We start from the raw sequence: 22,800 nt of genomic DNA, 5'->3' as shown, positions 1-22,800 counted from the left end.
CCCCATGGTGAAGAACTCAGGCGGATGAAACCTTTGTCCATCAACTCTTCTAGTTGCTTCTTCATTTCTGCTAGTTCTCTCGGAGCCATGCGATATGGACGTCTGGAGATAGGAGCAGTACTAGGCTCAAGCTCAATGGAGAATTCTACCTCACGGTCTGGTGGCAATCCAGGAAGATCTTCAGGGAAAACATCTGGGAACTCACATACTACTAGAATGGAGGTAAGATCAGGAACGACTTCAGCATGGGCAGCAATAGGTAAGACTGGTTCTGAGGGTATGATAAGAGACATTCTATCCTCAGAAGAAGGAAGCCATAGCTCCACAATTTTTTTCTTTATATCCAATACTACCCCATACACCCGCAACTAGTTCATTCCAAGAATAGCATTAATGCCCTGCCCAGGCATTATCATGAACTGTAGACGGTAAGTGTGGGTGGCTAATACCAAACTCACTATATCCGTACAGGTATTGATGAACATCTAAGAACCCATAGTATGGATCTTATAGGCATACGGTATAGCTAATAGTGATAAGTTGTACCGCTCTACAAACTCCATGCTCATAAAGGAATGCGATGCACCAGAATCAAACAACACCAAAGCTGGATGTGAGTCGATGGTAAACATACCAGCCATAACTATCTCCTGCTGCACAACCTGCTGAGCATCCATGAAGTGCACCTAACCAGATCTACTAGGCACCTTCCTCTTGATGATAGTCCTCTTAATAAGCCTGGAATTTGTAGACAGCTGAGACGATGGAGTTGCCTGCTGTTGAGGGCACTCCCTGGCATAGTGGCCATCCTTGCCACACTTGAAACAAGCACCAGGCTTGTTCCTGAACCCCTAACAAGGTGGGACCTGCTGTCCCTGAGACTACTGCTGCTGCACCTACTGCGGAGGTGCACGGTGCTGAGTGGAGGAAGTCTGCGACGTCTGCTAAGGTTGCCGAAACAAAGGCCCGCCGGATGGTTGATAGGGCCCCCGCTGGACAAGCTGAATCTTCTGAGTGTGGGGGTGGCTAGAAGACCCTGCGTCCCCCCGCTTCCTTTTCCAATCAGCTTGAGACACCCACTGAAAACCTTCAACGGCAATGGCGGTGTTCATCATAGCCCCAAAGGTCTGATAGTTCCCCAGATACAGTTTCTCTTGAAGAGCGGGAGTGAGGCTACGAAAGAAGCGATCCTTCTTCTTGTCATCCGTATCCATCTAACTGCCAGCATACTAAGCCAAGTGGTTGAACTTGTTCACATACTCTATCACAGTCTTGTTTCCCTGGCGTAGCTCTAGGAACTCGGTCACCTTCTAGTTGATAACACCAGCAGGGATGAAGAACTCTCTGGAGGCGATGGAGAACTCCTGCCATGTTGTTGCATGATCTAGCAGCTCTGTGGCCTGGAAAGTTTCCCACCAGGCACCTACGGACCCCAACAGTTATTGAGACACAAAATACACCTTCTGCTAGTCGGTCACTCCGAGCAGTCAAAACTTCTGCTCCATAGCGCGAATCTAGTGCTCTGCCTCTAGGGGCTCATCAGACGATGTGAACATGGGTGGGTGAGTCTTGAGGAAGTCCTGATAAGAGGATTGTCCCTTAGGATGGCGGGCACCACCCTCGTTCCCACCGTTGCCCCCGGGACCTCCGCGGGCAAGGCCCACGATGGCCTGTGCCATAATCTCCATGGCACAAGCTATCTCCTAGCGAGCAGCAGCTGACTCCTGGCGAGCGACCAATAGCTCTGCCATAATCTCAGTGGGGGTCATCGGTGGAGGCTGTGGCGGCGGCGGGAAAGGGTGAGGAACTAGAGGTGGAACCTCTTGACCTCCCCCGTTGCCATGCTCAAAGGCTCAACCACTGTCATCGTGGCCCTCGTTAGCCGCCCCAGAACTGGTGCTCCTGCGTCCAGACCTTAGGTTCATCTGTAAGAGATAGGAACCATCCATTAGAACATCCTTCCGATTAGAACCAAGGGATTGGAGAGATGATAGCACAATTATTAAAGCATTTCATTTAGTTAGTCCTACCAATTTACTAATTCTTATACATGAAGGGGGAACTTTAGTTCAAGTAAGATGTTATTATCATGATGCATGCTTCGACCTATACGTTCACTCAAGCCAGAATATAGCGGCATTCGTAAAATTTTTGGCACATCGCACACTCACTTTCCGTATACTAAGCGATTCTTTACGCAACGTGAGTCAGTGTACCTACAGAAACTGATTAGATAAAACCAGTGCCACTATCCTAGATAGACCATATAGCTAGGGCTTATACTTATGTAACTTAACTTAACCGCATCCTACTTTTCGCAATACTTTTGTTGATCAAATTTTTAGTTTTGGAAAAGAGTGATGAAACTCATGACCATTATTGGCTCTAGAACTAACTATGGCAGAACCGCCCGAAATAGCATACTTACGGAGGCGCTTGTCTTCCACCAGACACTAAGCACCCCGAAAGCAACTACAACGAGCGGTGTCCGTCGGGCACACCCCGAGGGAGAACCCGAAAGATCCACATTTTTCCCAAGGATCCAATAATGAGAATGAGTTACAACATAAGTCCATTTCATACATTAGAGTTTCTTAAAAGTATATTATTACAATACCAAATACAGAGTGTGGAATGATAAACAGCGGAATATTAACAAGATAACATCTAGCGATAAGGTAGCGAGGATTCCATCTGAGCCCACCAGAAGGATCCTCCACACAAGGTACTCCTTAAGCATCACCTGCAACAGGGGTAAATAAACCCTGAGTACACAATGTACTCGCAAGACTTACCTGAATAGTGGGAATAATTTTCTGACTCCAAGGAATATTCTAGGCTTTATGGTTTACTGGTTCTCTTTAGCAGAAAGCAATACTAATAAAGCGTCCTTATTTAGGTATTATTATTATCAGCCGTATTAAGTTATCATCTAGCCAGTCTATATAAGCACCTGTCTACTTTCAAGCAAGGGTTGAGCAATCAGTTATATTTCTTCTTCTTTCTCCACTTTCAGTTCTTACTACGGTGCTAAACCGCAGACAAGCCGTACCGGATAGCCCGGTGATTCGCGAATCAATGTGCCTAGCTGGGTGCCCCAAAAACACATGCCCCGCTTGTACCCCTAGCACAAGTAGGACTAACCCACCACTCTCTTGTCCCGGGTGTCTAGGTCCCCGTCCAAACTTTCTCCAAGCCCTCGCCCCTGAGTCCCGGACTTAGTGCGGTGCAAGGACCTCCACCACCTCCTCTTCCCATCAGTTGGTCCGAAAAGAGCCGGATCCACGACAAGAGAGCAGCAAGTCTTCCCTGCGCCCATACCTAAGTATGTGCTCGAGACAATAATCTGTGACTTGCCTAGAGTCATATGCAACGACCAGTCCTTAATCGACACAGATAGGAAAAAAGTGTAACCGGGCTATGCCCTATTGGCCGCAGGACACAACCCCTCACACCCACCAGTACCAAATCTATATCCCTGTCCGGTCACCATTTTCCTTTCCATTACTTCATCCTAATATCATAGTTTAATCACCTATTTGCGAGTAACGGTAGGTTACTCATGCTACCGATATCCTGAGCATAGCAGCTACTCGAACTGTACTAGTAGGACTCATGGGTAGATATACTTATGCATGTAGTTTCCATAAAATGCCTGTAACGTAAATGCATATCATATAAACATATTCAGTGATCATTTAAAAATAGGGGTTATGCACTGGGGCTTGCCTTGGGTAGGTGCCAGGTCAGCAAGGTCAGTACCAATAGGCTCCTAGGCTCCCTCTTATGTGAAGAGCACCGCCTCGTACTCCTCGATCACCTCGTTGTACTCTAGCTCTTAGACGGGTACGAAGTCTACCTGTTCGTGATCTATATGAAATGATGATGCAATGATTAACACTACGGCAACAGCAACTCTAATTTCAAAAGTACATCTATTACACTACTAAGTGAGATCTACCCACTAAAGGCTAAGCTACATATTGTCGCCACCAACAAGTATTAAACATGGCATCTATGCTTATAGCAATTACCAATGTTCCTACTCCGAACGCTAATTTACACTGTATGTGATAAAGCAAAGGTAATAGCCACTCTATCTAACAACTCGTTCAAAGGCTACAAAATTTACAGCAAGCCCATAATATCTTAGTGAACATACTGTAAAATTTCTATAGCTAAAACTATTACCGATTTGCCACAAGAATTCCTACAAACATTAATCTACATAATGCTAAGTTTTCTAATTAGAATTTATGAGTCTATAATCATAACAGCTAACTATGAACTAACTACACTAATAGATAGATGGTATTTTTGCGAACCTAACAAAATTAGTTTCACTATTTTTGGACAACCACGCAATTTATAATGATTTATTGAAGTTGGATTCATAACAAAAATAAATAAGCCTTTCTATCCTCTAGAAAAATAAGAAAACCGAATTCTGTACTTCGGCCCGCATCGCGTGGCTTGGCCCAGCTGAAGGGTCGAGATGGTGACTAGAGGGGGGTGAATAGTCTTTTCTAAAACTTAATCGCGTTGGCTAACCGATACAAGTGCGGAATTAAAACTATCGGTCTAGCCAAGACTATACCCCACTATATATGTTCTCTAGCACCTTCCAAAGATAACAATTATGCAACAAAGGTGCCGGGCTAGTTAGAGCTCTCCTAAACAATTCTAAGAGCAAGGTTACACAAACCTATGCCACTAGTATTTTAAGCAACAAGAGAGCTCCTACACATGCTAGTAAGCAAAAGCACAAAGCTAACGATGCTCACTAGTAATGCTCAATAACAAGGCAACCAATGCCTAATTAGAGAGCGCAAATACTTAGCTACACAAACTAAGCAATGTGACTAACAAGGTTACTAAAACCAAATTAGCCACGCAAGGGAGCTACTTCTATGCTACACAAGCAAGAAGGTAATTAGCAAGCTACACAAGCTATCTAATTACAAGAGCAACTACACAAGCTTAATATGTATAAAAGTAATGGCAAGCTTGTGTAATGGGGATGCAAACCAACAGGAAGAACAAGGTTGACACGATGATTTTTCTCCCGAGGTTCACATGTTTGCCAACACGCTAGTCCCCGTTGTGTCGACCGCTCACTTGGTGGTTCGGCGGCTAATTAGCATCACCCGCTAAGCCCACACGTCAGGCGCCGCAAGAACCTACCCCTTGAGTGAGGGTAGCTCAATGACACGCTTTACTAGAGTTGCTCTTCGTGGCTCCCACGGGGCGAGCACAATGCCCCTCACAAGCACTTCTCCAGAGCGCCGCACAAGCTTCTTGCGCGCTTCGACGGAGACCACCACCAAGCCATCTAGGAGGTGGCAACCTCCAAGAGTAACAAGCACCACCGGCTTGCAACTCGATCACCTAGTGCCACTCGATGCAACCTCACGATGCAATCGCACTAGAATCGCTCACTCACACAATCGGATGATCACTATCAAGTATGTGTGAGATGGAGGGCTCCTAAGCACTCTCAAGCATGGACACAAAGTACCCCAAGGTGCTCCCTACCAGTCATGGCTGAAGGCCACTTCTATTTATAGCCCCAAGGGCTAAACTAGCCGTTACCCCTTCACTGGGCAATGGTCGGGCCGACCGGACGCTCCGGTCGTGTTGACCGGACACTGGACCTCAGCGTCCGGTCGCCCGCAGACGGCCATGTGTCCTGATTCCAACGGTCACTTGACCTGACCAGATGCGGTAGCTTTCAACTGACCGAACGCTGAACCCCCAGCGTTCGGTCGTTTCCAGTAAGGTACCGACCTCGACCAGACGCGTCCGGTCACACTTGCTCGGACGCAGCCAGCGTCCGGTCACACTCCAGCTTCTACGTCATCGTACGTCAGCCTGACCGGACGCACCCTACCAGCGTCCGGTGCTTTCAGATCCAACGTCCGGTCAGTTGACCGACGCCAGCATCTTCGCGATCAACTCGTTTTCACTTCTAACTTCTTCACCCTTGCTCCAATGAGCTAACCACCAAGAATTTGCATCCGGCGCAATAGAAAATAGGCATCATGTGTATGTGTGTTAGCATTTTCACAATCATTTCCCAAAGGATGTTAGCCACTCAACTTGCCACGCCACTCGATCCTAGCGACAATGCAAAGTTAGATCACTCGAGTGGCACTAGATGACTGATATGCAAACAAGTTTGCCCCTCTTGATAGTATGGCTATCTATCCTAAACCTGGTCATAAACTTCTCTACACACCTATGACCGGTGAAATGAAATACCCTAGGTTATACCTTTGCCTTGCGCATTTCATTCCATCTCCTCCAATGTCGATGCAACACATGCACCAACATGATCAACAATGATATGATCCACTTCATATCATCACATGATCATATTGGTTTATCGATCTTGACTTTACTTGCTCTTTACCATTGCTACCGTCCATCGGCGCCAAGTCTTGCTCAAGCTTCACCGCCACGCGGTCCATCACTCCAAAGCCTTTGACTTGCCCTTCACGCTTGCAACCGGTCCATCAAGCCAAGTCTTGTCTTGATCTTCTCCACCTTGATCACATGACTCAATGTCATGTCTCATGTGCAATAAGCTCCTTCATCATCACATGTGTGAGCTTTGCAACATCTCTAAGCCATTTTCACCTCCATGACATATGTTGCTCACACACATGTACCCGTGGACTAATCACCTGTGTATCTCACATAAACTCAATTAGTCCACCTAGGTTGTCACTCAATTACCAAAACCAAACAAGGACCTTTCACCAGCGCGCCATCCCGCCCGCGCACATCTGCAGGCCACCGCATGGCCCATGCAGAGACGCGGCCTAGCCGACCAACGGCCCGCGACGGGGGAGGCCTACGCGCGACAGCAATTATGCACGAGCACCCCCAAAGTCCTAGATAATTTCCACGAGCGCTAGGGCACTATTTCCTTAGTCTAGGATTTTATAGCTGCACCCTCCCTTTTGTACTTCTTTACCACGGCTAAGTCCCTAGCCCCAGGGTGCGCACCAGCGTGACGGCGTGGGCACAGGACAGCCACGCCGGCAACACCCGAGTCCCAAGACCTAACTAAGGGGCCGATGAGTACCTCCAAGGCAGCACACGATGTTTGGAAGCAGTTCGACGGGCAGGAGCGTCGTCCCAGAATCCCTCCCCAGCGGTGAGCCTAGACCTACAATGGCGGAGGCGTTCCCATAAGCCGCAGCGACAACGAAACAAACCAAACAGCTAATGAGCTTGAGTAACCAACCACGAAGACCCTTGTGGTGATGGTATGGCTGGAGGAAGCCCGAGTAGTGCTGGCCGCGTGCGTACCGACGAGGTGACAGCGCCCGGCGATGGCATGACCGCGGCGGTGGTGGTTGGCCTACTGCGAAGCTATGGCTGAGGTGTGTGGGGTGCTCAGGAGGGTACGGTGAAGCTGTGGGTGCACTGAATCGCTACGAGGTGCACGGAGTGGCTGGCTTGTCGTCGGGGAGTGCCAGTGCGGTCTTATGGACATGGTGGCACGGGATTATGAAATTGCGGCCCTATGCAATGGCATACACAGCAAGGTGGGGACAGGACACGGCCAGATACCTAACGAAGCTGAGCCTAAGCCGAATTGGAGTCTAATGCTACGGTCACGGCGAATTGAGATCGGCGGCCATGGAGACAGCGGGGCAGGGGAAGTCATGGCTTGGCTTGGTTTGTCTGCGGCGTCAACGCACGGGCCAACACCGCCACTATGGAATAGCGGGACAAGCGGGATGTACCCTAGACGGCCGTCTGCACAGCCACTATGGCAAGGTGACGAGCGTGGTATGGCACCATCGTGTCGGGCAGCGCCAGACAAAAGAGGCAGCGCAAAAACGACGCCGAGGTGACGGCAGGGCAGGCTGTCGCCTAGCCCACGAGCAGCCAACATGATGTCAATGGACACAGGACCGGCGGGGCGACGGGCGGCGTGTAGTGCAGGCCCGGCGCACTCCCGGCCAAGGCAGTGCAGAGCAGGGCATGGCGCGGCAAGGTTGGTCGGCGGCCTGGGCGCAACGCAACAGCCGGCGAGGTGGCGCACGCCAGCGGGCAGCAACGGCCAAGGCACCGACGCAGGGTCAGTGCGCGTCAGCGTCACGGCAGCATGAGGACGAGGACTGCGCCTCGGCGCACAGTGCAGGTCAGCAGCGACGGCCGACGAGCAGCAGCGGTGGGAGGCAAGCAGCAGCGATGGTAGGCAAGCAGCAGCAGTGGTAGGCAAACCTAGTGCGCAGCGCCGGACTACGCGCAAGCACCGGCACTGTGGTGGGACGCAGCCAGCGCGACGGTGAGCGCGGCCCGCGCGGCCATGGGCGTGGCTTGCGTGGCTGTGGGCGCTGGTAAGCCAGTGGGTGGTGACCGCGCCCAGGCACAGCTACGTGCTGTGCACGCATTCTGAAGCAAGTAGAAAACATGTACGTCGTGCTCCAAACGCCAAACTAATCGCTCGATGTTTAAGAGGGCACATCCAGCTATCAATCGAAGCAGTGACATTGCATGATCTCCTAAGCCAATTGGTCTACAAAACTGGCCAAAGTTAGCTTCGTCGACCTTCTTTCAAGCCTATGCGAATGGACGTCGTTCCGAACGGTTTCGCGTCGAACCCCAAATCCGGCCTACTTGATGTTCTAACCAGCTATCCTAGTCCGTGACCGCACACATTTCATCGCCCTTAGCCAAACGTTCTATAGCACTTTGATTTCGATAACCATTCGATTATAATACTAAATAGTATTATATGAAACGTAACCACGGACTCATGTTTCGCATGACTGTTTCAAGAACCGAACTTTGATTTATAATTTATGCTATACACACATGCACATAATTATGATGCTCGTGAAAAATTTTAGCAAAGCATTACAATGTAACACCAGGGTGTTACAGGGTATCTCTACACATATTCTGGAATTGACCTAAATTATCAAATTCTTGCCAAGCAACTTTTCTCTCAATGTCGACAACATTTCTTGAACGGCCAACACAACTAGCTGATCATCAGTCAAATTCAATGAAAAGCATAAGTTTCTTGTTTCTCAGAACCTCTGAAGGAACTCAGCACCCGATTCATTAGCTCTTTGCTTTATAGTTGTCAAATCTATGATCTTTCTTTCCCCAGTCCCAGTGTTGAAATATGTATAAAATTTCTTTTCAAGATCACTCCAGTTGGTAATAGAATTAACTGCTAGTGATGAAAACCAAGTGAAAGCTGGTCCTGACAGGGACAAAGAGAAGAAACGAACTCGATGCGCTTCCTCAATAGAGGCTTCACCCAACTGAGTAAGATATCGACTGACATATTCTATTATACTTTTGCTATCTTGACCAGTGAACTTAGCAAATTCTGGAAGCCTGTAATTCGTAGGAAGGGCCACTAAATCATACCACTCTGGATATGGACGTTTATACGAAAAGGTCTGCCCTTTTAATTTTAAACCAAACTAATTTTTCATCATTTCGGTTACTCTGAGCAACAATTCATCAGCATTTGAGTTTGAATTTCTTGGCAATTGCTAACCCATCTGCAGATTAAAATTCTGAGTGCCTTGATATCCTAGATTTTGAATCATATTGAGAGTATTATAATCTAAACTATAATGATATCCTTGTGCAATATCTATCTGTCGAGCCCCTTGCTGATTTACTGCTTGAAATCTCTTATTGAAAATATTAGGATCTATATCTCTACGAATCATTTGAACTGATGGTGCTATTTTTTAGCCAACGGTGGTATTTGGCCTGATGTACCAAAATTAACCATCTGATTCTGAACTTGCCATGTTGGCTGTTGCACATGCTGCACCGATGATCTAGGATTATATTGCATTTGATTAATAGTAGCACCCTGAATTTGCTCAGATGAACTCTAAATTGCCTGGGCATCATCACTCTTAGCTAGCGCTGCTTCTTGATGGCTAATACCGGCTTGATTAGTCCCTTGAGTCGACGGATGTGGAATACTGTAATAAGCCAGTCCAACCTGATCAAGTGGAAATCTATAAAACACCTCCTTCATGGTATTGTGGAATGTATTCAAAAAAGTTGTATTATGATTCAGCATTGCATCATGAACAGATTTGTTGATAGTTTCTACAAAGAAACGCCTATCATCAGCTTCGTCTGTATCTGATTGTCCATGCATCAAAACTCTCGGTAGTGGATATTTCTGAATAACTTTATTGTCACGTGTTTTGGTGTATGACAACAAACACTTATTCTGAAACTCGTCTATAGCTTTACCAATGACATCTTTATCCTCATCAGGTAAGTCTTCATAAGGCACCATAAGAATGTCCTTGTTGTTGTGAACCGCCATGACGATTGTGGTCCCACTAGGCGTGTCAAAAAGTGTGTTGACACAAAAATATAGCGATGTGATCAACACATAGCAAGACGGATGATCTAAGTAGAATGAGACCAGAGATCTGCTTGGCTTCAACACAAAACCAACCGATTCTGAAAACCCAACGACGTGCGAGTCAATTTGACCTGCAATTGACAAGGAGAGAAAATCTTATCAGTAATTTAAGGTAGAACATGTCGGTGTCGCACCAAACAGTTCCAAATGTACGGCTCGATAGCCGATTCAATAAGGCTATTGACTAAATAGTCGATATCCTGCGTATCCATAAGAAGCGATATAAGAAAGCATCATCAGCTAAATGGAACATGATCGATATAAAGTGTCGAGTCGATAAGTTTAATGAAAAGAGTATAACATATGAACAAATCGACTGTCTAATATAAATGAATCTACAAACAGTTTGAATCTAATCTATTATCATCAACAGTGAGGTTCGATCAGATCGATGCAGCTATGATAATGATAACAAACTAGAGCCAAAAAATCTATAAAATCATCTATATGTTGACAGATTCATGAAAACATGCTATATGCGTGAGAGTATAGGTAAATCTGCTAAAATAGCCGATGCTGTCATAGCAAACAAACATAGTACATATCTTGATCATGAATAAGACTACTAATTGATAATTTTTAGTCTAAAGTCTTACCAATGAGGTTCGACTGGATCGATGCAGTTATGGTAGTGTCATTAGATTAGATTTCATTAACTAGTGAGTTTATTTAAGATTGAAACATGTCTTTGGATGTATACTATGTTTGATTGGAATAGAGATAAATCAGTTGATCTAGCAGAATTAAGCCATCAATTATAAGATTTGAAACGTGACCAGATCAGAGGATGACCAATTAAGATGATATGATGTCGATCTATCTCTATCCCAATCGGGTGATTTTGTTATAATTAATAAAACATTAATTATAGCAAGATCGATAACTGATGAATCAACCAAAAACAGCAAGGAAAATCTTACTAATCTTAGCAAATTCGATAACGGGTGATATTGTATTAAATGACAAGTTATTTAACACAAGATCGATAACTTTGATCTATATTATGATTCGTAAGAGATCAGTCAGCTGATGCAGCCTTACAAACTACGATACAGATTAATAACTAACTTATATTATGGCTCATAAAAGATCAATCAGCTGATGCAGCTTTACAAGCACAATACAAATCGTGACGGTACTTACAAACAAGCTGAAGGTCAATCAGTCGATGCAGCCCTGTTTACTGAAGAACTCGCCGAGATTTACAATACTCCTACTCCTAATGCGATGGCGAAAGATAAAAAGATTGTATTGATTGTGTGTTTATCATTTTTTAGAATAACCAGGGTCTAATATTTATGCCCAGAACCTAAACATGAATGCTACTCAAATACTGACTCATTACAATTCTTGAAATAAAAAAACTTTCTAACTTAATAATAACTTGGACCCTAATTTTCCTTATTCGTAGAGTCCGACATATCTCCCTGGCGCCACTCAAGTATAGCCCATTGACGTCGTCTACTGACGTCATCCATAAAATAGTCGATTCTGACATTACATCTAAATCAGCTGATACCGATTCTCATCTAATTGATTCCTTGATGACACACTCATGAAAGTTTCCCACGTTGTTCTTCCCAAATTTGGATGTAAACACGTCTTATCTTCTTTTTTTCCAAATAGAAAAGGACTAGAAATGCTCGCATGTGTGGGCTGCTTGCGACGTTGATGGACATTTTTTTTCTTTCCGTAGGAGTCGTTTCACAGAGTTTGACATGTTACATCTAGAATAGCACGGTGTTGCCATGCCCTGCTGTGAGCCTGTCACATGTCAAGGAGAGAGAAATTATGTTTAATTATATAATTATATAATACTCCACTATTTAAGATGTAACATGTACTTCCTCTGTTCTAAATTATTAAATGTTTTTGACATTTCTAGATTCATAGTTTTTATTTTGCATCTAGACATAATATATATTTAGATGTGTAGTAAAAGCCATGAATCTAGAAAAGCTAAACGTCTTATAATTTGAAACAGAGGAAGTATTTAGCTAGCAATACAAGAACTGTATGGATCTCAATATCATGTGTGTGGCTAACAGCTTGACACTATTTGGTTTGGTGGAAGAAATGAGGTGATGAGGTCCGGTTCTCTTCCCAACTGGAACAGGAAGTTGTGGACGACGAGTTTTAGCTTGGCATTGCTCCACTGATATTGAGCTTAGGCTTCAGAGACAACAATACTACTTGAGTTGCTGTTTTGCTGTTTATAGCTTACTGTGAAAAGAAACACAAGTAAAATCAAATCATTGATATATTGAAAACTTTGGCAACAGGAACTGAGACTTCAGTTTAGTCATGAAGCAATAAGGCATTCGAATAGAAATTAATTTAGGAAGAACTAATGAAATGGCTATACTATTATTTTCAGAAAATAGGACAGCCACAATGCAAAAGGTCAGTTATTTTAGATTTATTATTAGAAACCAGTCTTATATTTATATCAGATAATGTGATCACAAGTCCAATTTTGCTAAAATGCATTTGAGAAAATGTAACAGTAAGAAAATATGGATCAGTGATGGGCTTGATTATGTAGATGGCCTGATCGTCAACCCTTGCCTGCAAAATCGAACTTTAGGGGCAAGAATATATACGATAGAACATAATTGCTCATGAACTCAAATATAAACTTCAATATTATCAGGGAGTCCTTTGGGTAAGCATAAATCAGAACAGAGAGTCATAGCTGATAATAATTTGACGAAAACTTTGGAACTAATGACAACAGATAATAAATTAGAGGAAGCACGGTGTATATCTAATCAGTCCATACTTGGCATTACATAATTTGGAGGGTTCTTTGTCATCTCATGAATATGGAATCCTTTGTTCAGAGAGGTTGGGATGGTGAGCTACCATGACATAGAAGAAATGGGGAAAAATTGTGTTGCAAAAGAAGCTGGACAACCAAGACAATTACAAAAACGATGGCTGGGCTACAAGCAAACAGCGTGGGGGGTTTCAACATCTGGTAGTGAGATTGGTTACCTGTGACTATAGAAAACACTTGATAATAGAAAATATCCGCTGTGCTTGGAATCTATAGAGTAATGTAAATAAAAGATAATAACAAGATACTAGAGTAGGCATGCTAGGAAAAAGAAAACATCTGCTTTGCTTACAATATATAGAATGTTGTTCTAACGGCAATAGTGCATTTTGTATATGTATGCCATCACTGGAGACTATTTGTCCAGCTTGGCTCATCAAATCATATGTACATACATTGGCACAGAGACAAAAACAGTAGTAGTGGTATTAGGAGCAAAAGCAGAATCAGAGTACCAAGCAAAGTGGCCAAGTAACATTCAGAGGAAGAAAATTACACAAACCCACAAAGTCATCATATGTTTCTATATATTTACTCCCTAAAGTTGCATGTTTCGTGAACTCTCTAATTAATCTGTTAGAGTGGTTTACTGAGAATTTTTGGACTGGGTCAACCATATTGAAAATGAGTTTTAACACGGCTTTTCTCTCTTGCTGTCTCATAGTCTCGTGGACCATTGGAGACAAGGAAGAAGATTCATCTTTCTTTCTCTGCAAATCAATTCTTCAATGTATAGGATTCCATTCCATTAATCAGAGCTCTACACATTGGCATCATCATCGAAAAATCAAATCCATCAAATGGAGAAGGTAAGTTACCTGATTACCTGAGGTCCACCATCGGGCTGTGGAGCGTACTGTGTTAGGTGGGGTTGGACCTCTTGTCAAACACCTTGCAGGCAGCACTGCAGCCCGGCTCCAGTCCAGCGCCCTGGTAGACGCAGCCGTCAGCGTGGTGGGTGAGACAGCCGGATGCAGACCTTGCAGGGGACGGTGTCCAGAAGCAGAACTGGACATTATGCATATTCACTTGGTCGGGGCTGGTTGTAGCCCGCAGGCGGTTGGCAGCGGCTCTGGAGGTTGAGGTGGAGCCGGAGGTGATGGCAAGGGCTTCGTTGCCTAGGCGGTGGAGCTCGAGTGCAGAGCGCCGCGATCCAGATAGGGGCAGCGTCGGCTCGAGAGCTGGACGGTGAGTGGCGTAATAGCTGGAGGGCGAACGCCGGTGGGCCGCAGGCGACGCAGCGGCGGAGGGCGGACGCCGGCACCTTCGCAGAGGGCGGAGGGCGGAGGTCGCCCGCTCTTGTGGTGTGCGGTGGTGGCCGCGTCCGGCTAGCCCGCAGGGCCACGCTCGGCTCGCCCGCGGCCGCGGGGCTGCGCCGCCTCGCTGGTGGCTGGCGCCCGTGCTGCCGCTCGCTCGACGGTCGAGCCCGAGAAGCTTCTCGAGGTTTTGGGTTGACAAAGAAACGGGTAGAGACCAAACCGATCCGCAATCGAACGGCCGCCATCGCAAGTTCGACAGATCGAACGACCAGTAGGTAACGGGCGACGTGGCCCTATCCGTTAACCCGCTTTTGGTGCAGGAATCGTATTAAGAGATCGGAACAAATATGAAGAAAAATATTTGTGTGAAATGGTAAAAACACAGTACTTCCCTGTCAAAGAATACGAAACTGTTTTTTTAAGGGGAAAAGATACGATGAAACCGCCTTGTTTTTTATTTTTGGTTTTGGTCTGGTCTTTGGAATAACCTATAGCTACAAAACCAATATAGTATGAAAGCACTTAGGAGATGCTTACAATTTTACTAAGCGTTCGGTAAAGCACTACAAAGTTTGACTTTTTCAAAACTAAATAAATGTTGTACTCATGAATCTTAGCTTGTTAAATTCCTTGTGGTAGTAACATATCCATTTGGGTTTAAATCTCGGACTCAGCACAAGTGCTTGCATTTACAGCTAATTATTTTTTTAGTCCTAAATGCCATGTGTCTGTATACGTAACTTCAGCTCTGTTTGGATTCATTACTGATAATAGTTAGCTAGCTAATATCTCATTATCTGATTTGGTCTAGATAGTGGGATAGTTGTTATGTAAAGGTCTAGCTAATAATTAGCTAGTGTCGGTGTTTTGGAACCGGGGGTCCCTCAACCAACGAGTGAATTTGTTCTGCGTGCTCTCGATTCCGGATGGTGATGCAAAGAGACACAAAGTTTATACTGGTTTGGGCAATTGACGCCCTACGTCCAGTCTGAGAGATCGATCTTGTATTCCTTGCACCGAAGTGCTCGTAGTAGGGGGTTACAAGCTAAGAGAGAGAGGGAAACTAATCCCAGGTCTCGGCAGGGTGTCGCGTGGACCGTCTGAGACGTTGCTCTCAAGCGGCTGGAATGTGTGCGTACCGTTAAATGGCCCAAGTCCTCTCCTTTTATAGTTGAAGGGAGGGCAGGGACAGTACATGTATTACTATGCGGCATCGTGCCAACAGGGGCGGCATGTCCAAATCCTGTGGCCTGTTCCTGTGGCGGCGTGGTCGTCGGAGTGGCCCATCCTTGAGTACCGGGGCGGCGTGGTCGTCCCATCAGATCCTATGCGTGGAGTACCGGGGCGACGTGGTCGTCCCATCAGATCCTGTGCGTCGTGGGAGCCCCAGGAATTCCTCGGAGTGGACGTGACGGCGTCCATAAGCCGCTGGAGACGGACTATGCACGAGGCCGAAACTTGGTTCGGGCCGAGGCTGGCACTTCGATGGGGGGTCTCGGCAGGCGCGGACCCCAATATTGCCGAGGCCCTGATGTACAGTGCCGAGGCTTGGTGTGCAGCGCCGAGGCTTGGCGTACAGCGCCGAGACCTTGAACGAGCGGCTGATCGTGGACACAGTGGTAGGACACAGTGGCTAGTAACCCCCGCCATACCCTGTCCCAGGCGCTGATCGTGGTCACAGTGTGCAGGACACAGTGGCCGGTAATCCCTGCCGTGCCTCGTCCCCGGCCGGTATGGTGCTGATGCGACTTCGGGTCGCGTCGGTCTTTCTATGACGTTGAGCCGCTGTCCGGCTGAGATCACGGGAGTGGTTGGAAAGCATTAATTGGACGTGACCGGCTGTCGGGAGGGTCGGCCGAGGCGGGGGGCGACGGACCGCGGGCGAGCCGGCCTCGAGCGACACTGGAGAATGGGGCCTCGCACGAGACGGAGATCGGGCTCCTTGTCGAGACTTCGCGCGAGGGGCCTCGCTCGATACGGAGAACGCGCCTCCTGCCGAGGCCTTCTGTGGGGAGCCTCGGGCGAGGCGGAGATGGCGTTCCCTGCCGAGGCTTCTGTCTCGGGGCTCGAGGCGAGGAGGAGGAGGACCCAGTGGGCCTGGTCGCGACGGGGGAGGGGCCCGCGACTTACCTTTTTGCTTTTATCATCATTATTTTCTAGATGGGACTTGGGCAACCCATTTGATGTTTTGCTTGGGGTACCCCATTCTGAGGTACCCGACAGTAGCCCCTGAGCCTTGGGGGGAGTGCGTGCACTCCCCCTGAGGGTTGTCCGAAGCTTGGTTCATACCTGCCCCGTAGGAATTGGGGTTTGTTTTTTGGAGGTTCTGGTGGGTGCACGCGAGCGCACCCGCCGGGTGTAGCCCCCGAGCCCCTGGGGGAGTGGTGTTACTCCTCCAGGGGCTTTCTTCATTTCTGTGTCTTGAACGAGTAGTTCTTATTGCATTTGCCGAGCCCCCAAGCGCAAGTTCGGGTTGCGGGGGTCTAGGCGAGGCTGCAGGGAGGCCTCTAGCCTCTCCGCGGAGCGAGAGGTTCGTCAGGGGTTCCCCCGACTTTTTATGCGACCCTCGCGCTTCCTTTTCACTCGGAAGGAGGGGTGGAACGTGCCTCGCTACCCTCGATGGGCACGAGCGGTGGCACTTCCGGTGAGCTGTTAGCGGGTAGTCCGAGTGGAGGCCCGAACCCCGTTCGCTGGGGGACGGCTAGTGGTCCAGAGACGCACTCCAAGAGTACCAGGGGGTTTCTCAAGTGGGTGCCGAGGCCGTTCGCGGGCCTCGGTGGCTCGGTGCCTCCCTACGGTGGGATCCCATTCGGATACTTCCCCGCCGGTCTCGGACACGACTTAGGACGCCCCGAGCGACCGTTCGCTCGGGTCTAGGCCATTCGTAGGCTCGTCCCGATGTCGTCCCTGACTCTGTTGCCCTGGGGCGGCTGTCGAAACCTTTTGGAGGCCCAGCCTTCGAACCCCTGGACCGTAACGGGCTAGGCGCCCTTTTATCGTGTTTGTAGCGAAACCTCTAGCGCGGTTTTGGACTGTTTGTCTTTGTCTTGGGTGTTCTGGCCCTTTCATCTGGTCTTCACGCGTCCTTTTCGTTCGGATGGAGGGTTAGTTTGCCGAGCCCATTCTGGTCTCGGCAAGGTTGCAGGAAGAGCCCCTAGCCTCTGCGTGAGAGGGCCGTCGGGAGTTCTCCTGACTTTTCATACGCCCCTCGCGCATGAGGGTTTGTTGCCGAGGCCCCTTTGGGCGCGAGCCCGGGTCGTGAGGTCTCGGCATATTTGCAGGAGGAGCCCCCTAGCCTCTGCATAGGGCGAGAAGGCCGTCAGTGGTTCCCCTGACTTTTTATGCGACCCTCGCGCTTCCTTTTCGCTCGGAAGGAGGGGTGGAACGTGCCTCGCTACCCTCGATGGGCACGAGCGGTGGCACTTCCGGTGAGCTGTTATCGGGTAGTCCGAGTGGAGGTCCAAACCCCGTTCGTTAGGGGACGGCTAGTGGTCCAGAGACACACTCCAAGAGTATCAGAGGAAGACATCCGGGTGCCGAGGCCGTTCGTTGGGCCTCGGTGGCTCGGTGCCTCCCTACGGTGGGATCCCATTTGGATACTTTCCTGTTGGTCTCGGACACAACTTTGGGTGTCCCAGGCGTTTCGCTCGCTTGGGCCTTGGCCCCGTATAGGCTCGCCCGCAGTCGCCCCTGACTCTGTTATCCTGGGGCAGCTGTCGAAACCCCTTGGGGTCCAGCTTTCGAACCCCTGGATCGTAACGGGCTCAGAGCCCGATTCCTTCCTATGAAAGGAACAGGCCGCGGGAGATATCCTCCCTATTGGCTCGACCACGTGCGGCGCGCCTTTTGAGGCGGTTTCGTGGGGAGGCGAAACGACGCCTGCTGCCGTAGTGGCCGAGCGCGACGTGATGGACGGGACGTAACTGTCCTCGCATTTAATGCGGGGGACGTGGGCGCGTGGGCCGCCGAAATCGGCTCGTGGTTAACCGCGCCGGATGGGGAAAACCTCCCTGATTTCATCGCCCGTTCGTTTCACCTCCTCCCTGCATAAATACCCGAAGAGTCTCGCCCCTCCTTGTCTTACCTTGCCTGCCACCTCCGTCGAGCCGTCGCCGGAGCAGCGGGTGCCGGGAAGAAGGGGAGAGGAGAGCGAGCCTAGGGAGAAAGCGAGAAAAAAAAAGCGAGAGTGTGGAGGGAGGGAGAAAAGTCCACCGCCGCGCCCAATTCCTCCATCGCATCCATGGCCGGCAACATCGTCGTTGTCGAGGCGGACCCTTGGGATCCGTCTGATGTCACTGAGGAGATGCTCCAGTCGCTTGTCGACGGCGGACTCCTCCGCCTGGTGACGGACCCTAGTAGGCCGGAGTGGATTGCTCCGTACGGCGAGCTGGAGCCGAGGCCCCGCGATGGCTACGTCGTGAGCTTCGTCTCCTTCCACGAGCGTGGCCTCGGCGTACCGGCGGACCGGTTCATGCGGGCGCTCCCGCGTTACTACGGCGTGGAGCTCCACAATTTTAATCCCAACTCCATCGCACAGGCGGCTATCTTTGTTGCCGTCTGTGAGGGGTATTTGGGGATCGCTCCCCATTGGGATTTGTGGCTCCACCTGTTCCGGGCGGGGCATACTACCAAACCGACGGGCACGTCGGGCAAGAGGAAGGCATCGAGGGCCGGAGGCTGCACTCTCCAAGTGCGTCAGGACCGCCTGCACCTCTACATCCCGGCCCAACTCGCGTCCTCCAACCGCCGGTGGTACACGAGTTGGTTTTACCTCCGCAACGACGACGGAGGACTTCCCCCTTATACCGGGCGGATTGTGGGGAGTTGCCCGGAGAAATGGAAGTGGGGCGTCCCGAAGGTCGACCAGCCCAAGCTGGAGCCGCTCCTGGAGGGGCTGGCGAGGCTGCGGAACCATGGCCTGACCGTCGCTGTGGTCGTGGCCGCCTTCCACCGCCGAAGGGTGCTGCCGCTGATGGCTCGGCAGCGGCGGCTGTTCGAGATGAGGCCGGGTGAGCCCGTCGAAGGCACCCGGATGTCTTCCTCTGCCCTCTCCGACGAGGAAATTCACCGTCGGGTGGGGGAGACGGTAGATGTGAAGTTGAGGGGTGGCAGCCTGACCCCCATCGCGATGCGTCCGTCGTGGGGGTTCCTTTTGCTGGTAAGTCGGGCGCCGCCGTAGCCTCTGAACCTCCTCGATCTCCCTTTATCCTTTGTTTCCTTATGCGCGTTTGTCGTTTCTTCAAGGGATGAGGGACGTGCGCTCCTCCCCGCCGCCCGTTCCCGAGGACGCGGGGCAGCGGGCGATCAACCGCGCTCACGCCGACGCGCAGAAGAAGCGGGAGGATGCTAAGGCGGCGAAGCGCACGAAGCATATCCTTGCGCGCGAGGCGTTGGATAAGCGCCGCCGTCAGCAACGGAAGGAAGGTCTCCCGTTGGAGGAGTCCCCGTCGACGTCGTTGTCGACGGAGGCCTCGGACGGGGATGACAAGGGCGAGGTGGGGCGAGGCCCCCTAGACCACCTTCCGGACATCGAGGAGGTGGCTCCCGGGGCGTCGGTAAGCAGCCCGGCACCCCCGGGAAGGGGAGAGGAAGCAGACCCGGGCGGCGGGCTCCCTCCGGGCCGTGGCCGACATGCCCGAGGCGCGGGCGTTAGGCAAACGCGCCGTCAGCCCGGTAAGCTCGGCGGTCGCGGCAGAGCCAGGTGGCGGTGGAGGCGACGCCACCGGCCCCGCAGAGGATCGAAGGGGCACCAGGGTCCGCCGAGGACCGACCGGCGCCGGTGGATACGGATGCGACGCCACTGCCGCCGCCTCCGCCGTTGCGGAGGAGGTTTGCTGTGGCGAAGCTGGGGCTGCCTCGTTCAAAGTGAGTGTGTTTTTGGCGGGGTTATGGTGTCTTTCATTCGCTTTTTTGGTCTCGTGCTGACCCTGTAGGTTGATTTTCTTTAGTCGGAAGCGGCCTGCGGACGACCTCCCCTTGGCGCCCCTTAAAGCGCTTAAGGGGAGCCCCGGCTCCTCTGCCCACTGGGTGGCGGAGGCACAAGCCGCCATCCAGCGCGGCGCGGCGTCGGCGAGGGTCGACCCACAGGAACCAGCTGCCCAAGGAAGGGTTGCCGAGGCGGCCCCTACACGGTCGGATGGGGCCATCGTGCCCTTTGTTGCCGAGGCTCCCGGGACCCCCGGGACTGAGGCGATGGGCGCCCCGACGCCCATGGCCGCCGAGACCGCAGTGTCCGCGGCCGGCGCTTCTGCGTCTGGCGAGGCCATGATGACGGAGGCCGGAGCCCCCGAGACCGCCGAGGCTGTGACTGCAGAGGCCGGAGCCCCCGAGGTCACCACGGCCGTCGTGATGGCTGCGAGGCCATCTGTGCAGGAGGCGTAGATGTCGGCGGCGGAGGCCTCGGCCGTGCCCTTGGCTCAGGGCCCGCCGTTGTTGCGGGAGAGTGCCTAGGAGACGGAGGTCTACCCGATCTCCTCCGACGATACTTCCCGGGCATAGGAGGTGGTTGGCGCCGAAGAGACCGATGCCGTGGAGCAGCCGGCACCGCTCTTAGACGAGGGAAACTCGGCCCTCGTGTGGGTGCGTCCCGAGCCCCGCGGGTGGGATCACCCGCGGGTACTGTGGCGGAGCCGAGACGACCCTGAGGGGGAGCCTTTGTTCGCCCTCGAGGATACGGCCGAGGGCGGGCGCTGGAGTACCTTCGAGCAGTACCACGAGCTGGCGGAACGGTCGCTACGGACGGCGCTGTCCGTGGTGGCTAACGAACTGCCCGGAGTCGCTCAGGTTCGTGTTTTCCTTTCTCGCGCGACGCTGTTCTTTCCTTGGTTTTATCGTAATTGACGACCCCTGCTCTGCCTCCTCAGGAGCTCGAGACCCGGTCCCTTGGGAAGTCGGTCTTCCTCCAGCGGGAGAGGGGAATCTAGGACCAGCTTCAGAGGCAGAGGGGCCTTCTTGCCGATGCTAACGAGCTTCTGTCGGCCCGAGGCGCGGAGGTGGAGGACCTCCGCCTTCGCTGTGTCGACGCGAAGGTCGAGGCGGCCATAGCCCAGACGCAGCTCGCCCCCTTGGCGGCGCGGATCAAGGAGCTGGAGGAGGAGCTCACCCACGCCGCCAGCGATCGGGATGCCTTCAGGTCCCGGGCTGAAGAAGCGACGACCTCGGGCAAGGCCCTCGCCAGGCAGCTGGGGGCAGAGGAGAGTGCGCACCGGCTGACCAAAGGTGCTCTGAACGAGGCCCTTGCTGCGGTTGAGGCCTCGCAAATCGAGGCTGTGGTTTTGAGGGGGACGGTCGAGGGTGAGTTCGAGTCCCCTTGTTTCGTTTTCTTCCCCTTACGTTCGCTTCCTAACTTCCTTGTATGACACAGAGCTGGGGAGTGAGGCCTCCAGGGTGGCCGAGGCCTCTCGAGTCGAAGCCCAGCGGTTGAAGGAGAAAGCCGAGGCCTGTCGTGCCGAGACCCTGACGCTGGGAGCTGAAGGCCAAGGGTGAGCTCCGTGGGCCCCCGTCCCCCGCTCAGGCTGTTTTTTCTCTGGCTCGGCCTTATTTCGCTTTCCGTGGCGCAGAGTCAGAGGCGGAGATCGTTCGGGTCGCCGAGGCTTCCAGCGCGGTGCAGACGGTGCTCAAGACCGAGATTGGGGAGCACGAGGCGCTAAAGCGTGCTGCCCTTTCCGCCTGCGAGGCCCTGGAAGTTGAGGGGGTTCAATCGGGTAGCTCCTTGGGGAGCCGCTTGATTGCGCTGAGCAGCCAAATGCGCGAGCGGCTCCGAGGGGCGCTGCACACGGGTGTCAAGCGGGCGATGGCCGTCATCTCCTCTCACTACCTTGGCGTCGACCTCCCGGCCATCAGCGATGGCTACGTTCTGCCTGATGATGACGAGGAGGCCCATGCGGCGGTCGCGAAGCTGCTGGAGGCGGCTAAAGGCCCTGGCACGGCGTTGGCGACGCTCTTTGAAGATGAGGTGGTTCCTCCCCTACCCTCTGCCGGTGCTGAGGGCCCGGAGCCTTAATCTGGGCCCCGGGGGCTATGTAAAGATAGACTAGGGGTTATTTTTGTATCATAACGTTTGTGGCCGTCGAGGCTTTTTATTTCTGACGTATTTGTGTTTCTTAGTTGTTTTTCTCATATTTCCGAGCCTTTGCCCTCTGTTGCTCCTGATCCGATTTCGTTTGCAAAGCGACCCTTTGGGGCCTAAGCCGTCCCTTGAGCGAGAGGTAGTGAGGGAGTGCCGTAGCCCGGGGGCGTAGGCTGTCTCGCGACTCGACCGGCCTCTT

At 51.0% G+C, this 22,800-nt stretch overlaps 1 protein-coding gene across 1 annotated transcript; it reads left to right on the top strand.

The window, feature by feature from the left end:
* The first annotated feature begins 20,164 nt into the window (after positions 1–20,164).
* On the top strand, positions 20,165–20,914 carry LOC136466274 (predicted GPI-anchored protein 23). Its single transcript, XM_066464672.1, has 2 exons — positions 20,165–20,398; positions 20,570–20,914. Exons 1-2 carry the CDS (start codon positions 20,165–20,167, stop codon positions 20,912–20,914), a joined length of 579 nt encoding a protein of 192 aa, XP_066320769.1.
* The last annotated feature ends 1,886 nt before the right edge of the window (positions 20,915–22,800 follow it).

Source organism: Miscanthus floridulus, chromosome 1 (genome assembly GCF_019320115.1).
Source record: "Miscanthus floridulus cultivar M001 chromosome 1, ASM1932011v1, whole genome shotgun sequence".
NCBI lineage: Eukaryota > Viridiplantae > Streptophyta > Magnoliopsida > Poales > Poaceae > Miscanthus > Miscanthus floridulus.
The sequence above is the reverse complement of the archived record's forward strand: the minus strand, read 5'-3'. Positions and strand labels throughout refer to the sequence as shown.